Raw genomic sequence first — 8,671 nt, 5'->3', positions numbered from 1 at the left:
CCTTCCAAAGCAAGAAACAGACAACACAGCAAAAAGAAAAGAGAATGAGACGACGCAGAGTGATGAAGGAACTCAAGAAGAAATTGAAGTGTTGACCACTAAGAAGGAGAATCCCAAAACAAAGTCCACTGTCAAAGAAGAAGGATCAACAAAAAGAATAAAGAAAAGCAAGAAAAGGACTCAAAAGGGGTGGAAGAACAAGAAGATTCCAATTGAGGGGTTCTCCAAGGGTGATGAAGTACAGTTGATCTATCAACAGTTAGGAACAAGCCAACAAGCCAATGACTACTACACAGTTTGCAAAATACTCTCACTTGAGCATGCTGAAATTGAACATCAAGGAACAAAAAGGAAGCTCACAATGAGGGGGGACAAGCTGAGACACTACAGTCGTCAACCACCCTAAAAGGGGCCAATGTCAAGCTAGTGACAATAAACGAGCGCTCCATGGGAGGCAACCCATGATTTAGTTTTCTTGTCTTTAATGATTCAATATGAATAATAATTGTTGCACTAACTTAAATTCAATTCTTTCTAGACAAAATTGGCAACTGTTCATGGCATTGGAGGGCATATGATCGAGTTCTAAGTTTGGTGTGCCCACAAGCACACAATGACATATGTTCCTTGGGATGTGTAATCAATCATTCAGCCTGGTGTGCTACATATTGCAAGAACAAGCCATGAAAGGCAAGAATCTTTTGAGTTTTGAATCTCATGAAAGTACAATAATATATATATTTAAAGAAAAAAGAAGAAAAAAAAAGTACCTCTTATGAAGATTTAACCAAAAGTGACATTGAAATTTTAAAAGGCAATAGTTGGAGGAAGCATCATTATGGACTATACAACCAAACATTAAGTTTGGTGTCCTCCAAAAATATACAAAATGAAGTCACGGTTAAATAAGCATAGGGAATGATAGTCAATCTATAGTTCTAGATATGAAAGGTTCTCTTGTTACGGTTTGATAATGCTTGTCTTGTTGTGATTGTTAGGTAGTCAGAGAACTATCCAATGGAGGATGCAAACCCAACATGGTTGAATCCAGGCCTACTTGTAACCTTCGAGAGGATGATGATTGTCATAGAGGCACAATAGAGTCGAAGGCCACAAAAAAGGGAGAAGAAGATGAGAACCACAAGAAGAACCACAAGGAGAACAGGAGGAACAGCAACAATTCCAACCACAGAACAATATGGACATGGTTCAGATGCAAGAGGCAATTGAGAGGTTGTCACAATAATACATGGGGATTCAAGAGAAGCAGGAAGAATTCCATTCACAGTACACGAGGTCTCAACAAAGACAAGAGGAGCTTCAGTTGAGGATGATAAGTCAACAAAGGGATTATGAGTCAAGATCCTTAGTGATGCAACATGAACAAGCTTTCCAATTTCATGAATCATTTAACCAATTGACCCAACTACAAGCTGAGAATATGAGAGCTTTCAAGGAATTCACAACCCTTCAGGATGCAAGGTATGGAGTTCAAGCTGACTATAACATAAATGGCCAAATAAAGTTGAGCTACATTGCGGATCATCTACACAATATGGAACCAGCATTTCCAACTTATGATGAATACTTCAAGGGGAGGAGTGAAAGAGAAGTAGACAAAGCATTACTCCTTGAAGACAGAGTAAAAGAGACAATGAAGAAAGCTGGATTCTGGCAAAAGCTAACAGGCAAAAGAAAGGGAGAAACCAGTAAACAAGCAAGTGAGAAGAAAAAGAAAGACAAATGAAAGGTGGAATTGCCCTTTGCTTATCACATTCAATAAAGAAAGAGCATGCTTGTTTAGTTGATAGTCATTTTACTTTAATAGTTTTTGCATCATGTCTGTTTAACTTTGCAATAAGTAGGCTAGCCTAAGTGTGTTCTTGTGTTTATTCACTTTCACTTGACTAAATGCATGCTTTGTCCCTTGTGCCTTTTTAATTCAATAAAAGAGAAATATTTGAATTAGGAAGTAAATATCCAATGTTGCATAAGTTAGAATGAAAGTTAGTGGTGGTATTTGTTGATTTAATGCATGGCTCATAAAATAAATGCTGCATAATGATATGTTCTTTGAAGAAATGAACTAGTTTGCTGTTGTAAAGGCTTGTATCATTAAAAATCCCTTGAAAGTGAAATAAAACAGAAAGAAAAAGAAAGAGAAAAAGCCAAAAGTAGCAAAGAAAATAAATGATAAGGCTAGGCACCAATAGCTTGGACCCTAGGATACATGCCTGTGGTGTTTTTGTACTAGGATATGCTTGGACAAGTAAGTTCTGAGGAGTATTTCAAAACTTGGCCACTTAGATCAACTGATTTGGGATTGCCAACTGAAAGTCCACAATAAAGAGCAACCTAGCCACAAAACATTTAGTTATCCAAAGAGATGCTGGGCATCAATGATCCTAGGAAGAAAAGGGTGAGCCATGTGTCTGTGGTGAAGGAATGTTGAGCAAAATTAAGCCAAAGGCTGCTGCAACATTTGCCACCAAGCCTTCAAAGAATAATAAGCTCTCTGAGCAAAATAAAGAAGGAAAAGTTATCAAGGGAACAAGCAAAAGTAAAGCCTTATAGCAGCAAACTTAGTAAACCTTTAAGCAAATATCTCTTATGTAACAGCAAACAATAAATGAACCGCCATTGTCTGCATAAAAATTCCATGGACTAAATTCAACTATATGCTCAATAAGGATATGCACACTTCTCTGTTTCATGTCATTCTCTCTTATGTTTGATGCTTGCTTGGGGACAAGCAAGATTTAAGTTTGGTGTTGTGATGTCAAGGCATCTTAGCCTAGTTTTACTAGTCTTTTTCCATTGTTTTTAATAGGTTTTATACACTTTCTTGAGTTACAAGTAAGCCATTTTGGTAGAAATTCATGTGTACTTGGATTCAATCAACCATGAGTAAATTGATGCATTTTCATGAGTTTTGTGCTATAATTTCTTATATGTCAAGGATGAGAAGAAGTCTCATGATTTTAGCATAGCTTTGATGCATTTGTTGATTGATGATAAGTGACCAAAAGGCTTGGAAGAAGGTTGAAGAAAGGGGATGGCAGGAATGGAAATGAAGGCAGCATTGAGAAGATCACGTTTGAGTTAACGTTTGCCTCAAACGTAAACTCAAATGTGGAATATAGCAAAGCCACCCTGAAGGAAGTTAATGTTTGCGCCAACGTTTGCCTCAAACGTGAGGTCAAACGTTGGCTCAATAATTCACCCAGGATGAGCTAACGTTTGCGCCAACGTTTGCCTCAAACGTGAAGTCAACGTTGGCTCAATAATACACCCAGGAGAAGCTAACGTTTGCGCCAACGTTTGCCTCAAATGTGAGGTCAAACGTTGGCTCAATAATACACCCAGGAGGACTTAACGTTTGCGTCAATGTTTGCCTCAAACGTGAGGTCAAACGTTGGCTGAAAATTACCCTGGAGAGAATCACATTTGAGCTCACATTTGACCTCAAATGTGAACTCAAACGTGAGTGACAGCAAAACTCCATTCTGCATAATGCTAATACAAGACGTTTGAGTCAACGTTTGCCTCAAACGTTGACTCAAACGTGAATGATCCCAAAGTCCAAAATGCAAACAGGTTTCTTCTCAAGACCAAGGGCAATCAACAGAGGCTATCTTCAATCCAATTCCATCAAGGCCAAGGGCCCAAATTCAAGGCTTAATGATCATTAGAAGGAAATGTATAAATAGAAGCTAGTTTGATTTAGAAGGAACTTTTTTACTTTCACCTTTTCTTCTTTTAGAATTTTCATTCTGTAACTTTGATTTTGGATCTTGGAGAATTGGGAGGAGAATTGAGTTCTATTCCTCTCTGGGTTTTCTTGTTTTCTTTTCTGCAAAGCTTGCTTGAGTCTTGAAAGTGAAGAGTTGAGGAAATTCTGTCTCAACCTCACCTTGAGATCTCTTTGTTCCTTTTTGCATAATTCAAGTTTCTTTACTAATTTTCATCTTTCATTTTGTCTGCAATTGTTTTCTGAATTGGATCAAGGAAGGTAGTGAGATCTAGACTTAGTTTTCTAGTCTCTTGATCCCTGAGATCTTGCATTTTCCTTTCTGTTCATCTGCTGAGGCTTCTTCAAGCCAAATTACTTTTCTATTTGAGATTTGCTTTAGTTTAATTCATCCTTTACTCTTCTGTCCATCGCAATTTTACTTTCTCTTGTTTAATTTTTGCAATCCCAATTCCCAATTCCTTTTATAATTCAAGTAATTTACATTTCTTGCACTTTAAGCTTCAGTCATTTACATTTCTTGCAATCTAAGTTTCTGCAATTTACATTACTTGCACTTTAAGATTCAGCTCTTTTAATTCTTCTGCACTTTAAATTCTTGTCAATTATCCCTCTCCCTTTAAATTTCAAATAATTTAGCTTCTGTTGGATACAAATCACTCAAATCAACTCTTGTTCGCTTGACTAAATCAACCACTAAACTAAAATTGCTTAATCCTTCAATCACTGTGGGATCGACCTCACTCACGTGAGTTATTATTACTTGATGCGACCCGGTACACTTGCCGGTGAGTTTTGTGTTGGATCGTTTTCCACACATCAGTTCTCGCTCGAGAAATCCCCACTGAAACGAGGCAATCCTTTGGTGAATAGTCGCCTTGTATTGGCTTGGAACCTTCAATAGCCGCTCCCAATGGATTGTGCGCTTCTCAATAGCCTCGTATTGAGAGTCGGCTCTTTGGTTAACCAAGGTATTTGGTTTATCACCTTGGCGATCCCACCAAACATCAGGAAAGCAAGTGGTAGTTTGCACAACCGGTGAGGTAACCGGTGCCTTACCCTTCTTTCTCATCCTGAAAATAAAAATAAAAGTATTTCGAGATCAAGGGCAACAACGATATAAAAATCATTGAGAAAGCACTAACAAGGTTAAAAGAAGCTCTTAAAATAGTGTGGTTTACAAAAACACGGTGTGTATATTCCAATGATGCACGCGGTTGGAACACACACACCGGCCGGATATCACGGCAATCACATTGTTTATCAGTCAAGGCTCACCGCTTCTCAAACAAGTGCTTAAGTTGCAATGCTAAAGCATGGACATAAAAGCAACTTCAAGATCGCACTAATTGATTTATTAACATGTTTTGAATGTAATGGTCATTGAGGTTGTTGGCAAGAAATTTCATTAGCAAAAGAGTGTACAACAACAACCATTCACTCAAAGTGAAGCGTCAATTGCTCATCCTTAAGAAGTAGTAATCACATGTGCAATGTTCTAAGTTAGGCCAAAAGATGTTTGATCAAGACATCATCTAAAGTGGAACAATTGTAAAGTGATTACCGAATCAAAAATTTCGAGATGAACAATGACAATTGATCTCATACAACACAATGCATTTGTAATTAAAATTTCACATCAACAAACAAGGAAATGCATTAGTGACTTCGCTTAATTACCATCAAGAGTCATAATTAAAGTTGCACAATTCATACACTATGCCTAACAAGAGATAACTGGAACACATATGATGGCCAAGTTATATGAATCAAACAAAATGTTCATTGAGGCATTTCATTAAACATGTGATATGCAATGTGCAAACTTATCAAAATTGATGCTCAAATTCAACCATAATCAACCCATAATTAAATATCAATACTTGCAATACAAAGAGATAAAGAAAAGGAATAAAATTAATCTAAACAACATGAAAAGAAAATCAAAGCAATTGCAAAAATCAACAATAAAAAGGAAAAGGGGAAAACATGAACCTGAAAATTGAAGATGCAAACAAGCAAGAATGGGGAAGGGAACAATGGCACTCTTTATAGCCACTGCAAAATTGAGGCGGTTGGGATCGCCGGAAAAATGCCGGAGAAAAAAAACTCACCGGTAGTAAAGAAAAGAAAAGAGAAAGGAAAGAAAGAAAGAAAAGAAAATGGAAGAGAAAAGAAAAGTAAGAGAGAAGCTATGAGAGAGAGACATGGTGGCGGCTTGACGGCAGTGTTGCCCTGATAATGCCCAAAACGAGTCGTGTGCAGGCGCACAGAGGCCTGTGCGGACGTACAGAAAGTAAAAATTTGAAGGGGTGCAAACGCACACAGCATGCGATCGCTGCGACCAGAGGAGGTGTATGAGTGTGTGCGGACGCACAGCGGGGAGCGCGCGCACAGGGGTCGCAAGATAAGGGATGTGTGTGTACGCATAAGCTAGTGCGTACGCACAACAGACGAAAAGCTTGGAGGGATGCAGGCGCACAGAGCGTGCGGTTGCTCCCACAAGAGGGGTTGCAATAGCCCGTGCGGGCGCACAAGGGCGTGCGCTCGCATAGAAAGCTTCCCTTTTTTTTGTGAAAGCTTGAGCTGAAGAGTCATGTGTGCGTGCGCACACAGGTCTGTCCATATGCACAGGGACAAAGATGGGGGAGGTTGTTCACACCACACCTTGTGACGACGCTCCCACCAGAGGGGCTGTCAATTGGCGTGCGGACGCAGACGTCTGTGCGGCCGCACGAGAAGTGCGATAAAGGGATTGCATGCGCACGCACAAATCAGTGCGCATACAAAAGGTGTCAAAAACAAGGCAGCGCCCACGCACAGGCAGTGCTGGCGCTGCCACCAGAGGGTGCTGCAAAGGGTGTGCGGGCACACAGAGGCGTGCGCTCACACAGGTGGCAAAAGTTGCAGTTGCGTGCGCACGCACAGGTGCCCTGTTTCATAAAAATTTTTCTTATTCAAAACTAAGGTTCCCTCCTATACCAAAGCAACATACCAACCCCAAATCATTCAAACAAGTATAAATTCATGATCCACAAGCAATTCAACTTGTTCAATCCAAAAATACCAAATCAAAACTAAGCCAATCATGATATCACAAGAAAGCAACTAATTCAAAGGGCTATATACAAAAGATAAAGTTGGAACAATGTTACCATGGTGGAGTGTCTCCTACCAAGCACTTTGGTTTAGAGTCCTAAGTTGGACTGTGCATGGCTTCATTGGTCACTTGAAACTTCTCCAAGGAGGAATATCTCCAACTCCTTGGTATTCTTGGGTTGAGTGCCATCTCTTGAATCAAACTTCTTGGCAACCTTCTCTTCTTGTTGTTCCTTGCCAACCTCAATCACTTCATCTTCAACTATATTGCACCCAAAGATAGAATAAGCTTCGAGGATGGGTTTCCTTAACTCTTCCAATGTGAATCTTGCTACCTTGCCATCGGCCTCAAAAGAATAGATTCCGGAATGTGCATCAAGCTTGAATCGGGATGTCTTTAGGAATGGCCTTCCAAGTAGAATGGATGATGGCTTGTCCGAGTCTATGGGAGGAGTCTCCAAAATGTGGAAATCCACCGGAATGAGTAAACCTTGGATGTCAACCAAAACATTTTCTGCAATCCCCACAACTGATACAATGCTCTTATCGGCCAACACGAATCTCGCTCCGGACCTCTTTAAGGGTGACAAGTACAATCTCTCATAAATGGGGAGTGGCATAATGCTTACGCATGCTCCCAAATCGCACATACAGTCTGTGAACTTTACCCCACCAGTCAAGCAAGTAACCAAACATGGTCCAGGATCGTTGCATTTTTCAGGAATTAAAGAAGAGATAGAATCATCTACTGGCCTTTTGTTGAGTTCACTAATTTTCTCCTTGTAGGTACAAACATCTTTGAGGAATTTGGCATATTTGGGCACTTGTTGAATGGCCTAAAACAGAGGGACAGTGACTTCAACATTCTTAAAAATTTTCACCCTGTTGGGGTCAAGTTGTTCTTGCTTCTTCGCTTTCTTCGCCAAGGTTGGGAATGGAATGGGCATAGGCTCTTCAATCGGATTCTTCCTCTTCGGCTCCTTGGACTTGAGTGGTTCCTCCTCATCCTTCTCAACATCTTCCTCATCATCCTTCATCACTCCCATATCCTCTCCCACCTCTTTCTTGTGGGTTTCCTCACTCAAGCTTGTAGGCACAACACCAATTTCATCTAACTTGGTGTCGCTCCTAAGGGTAAGAGCATTGATGCTTCCCTTAGGATTCGGTTGGGTTGTGAGGGAAAACCACTAGAAGTTCTTGCATAAAGGTTTGGAGTGTGTCATTCATGTAGGTTTGATTAGGAGGAGGGCCTTGATTACCTTGAGAAGGGTTAGGTCTACTATGGGGATGTTAATACCTCCCTTGAGGTTGAGATTGTGAAGGTTGTTGGTAGGATTGTTGGTATTGTGTTTGACCTTGAGGAGCTTGGTGGTAGTAGGCTTGTTGGCTTGGGTAAGGTTGATCTTGTGGGGCTTGGTTCCACCTTTGATTAGAATTATCCCTCCACCCTTGATTTTGATTTCCTTCATGTTGATTGTAGTTGGGTCTTTGTGGGTATGAATTGGCTACCGCTAATGTAGTGTTCTCTTGGAGTTGAGGGCACTCATCAGTGTAATGATTGTTACAAGCACAAAAATCACATGATCTTGGTGGTCCTTCAATTCTTGGAGGTTGAGGTGGAGGAGCTATCAAGGCTTGGGGAATTGGTTGCCTTTGGGTAATTTTTCTCAACAAAATTGTCATCTCACCGAGGGTCTTTGTTAAAACGGCATCTCCGGAAAGAGAAACTTCACTTAAAGCTTTTGGTTGTGGATTCCTTACTCTTGAGTGTTGAGTGGAGTCCGCCAAATCCGCTATAATCTCCCAAGCTTCCTGGTGGTC

General features: G+C 40.3%; 1 protein-coding gene across 1 annotated transcript; it reads right to left on the bottom strand.

Moving 5' to 3' along the window:
- Positions 6,970-8,319, bottom strand: LOC107620663. Its single transcript, XM_016322794.1, has 3 exons — positions 8,110-8,319; positions 7,732-8,004; positions 6,970-7,686 (listed from the first exon to the last, which is right to left on the bottom strand). The coding sequence occupies exons 1-3, from the start codon at positions 8,317-8,319 to the stop codon at positions 6,970-6,972; spliced, it is 1,200 nt and encodes a 399-aa protein (XP_016178280.1).

Source organism: Arachis ipaensis, chromosome B10 (genome assembly GCF_000816755.2).
Source record: "Arachis ipaensis cultivar K30076 chromosome B10, Araip1.1, whole genome shotgun sequence".
In the NCBI taxonomy this organism is placed as follows: Eukaryota; Viridiplantae; Streptophyta; class Magnoliopsida; order Fabales; family Fabaceae; genus Arachis; species Arachis ipaensis.
Note: the sequence above shows the minus strand (reverse complement) of the source record. Positions and strands in the feature narration are given on the sequence as shown.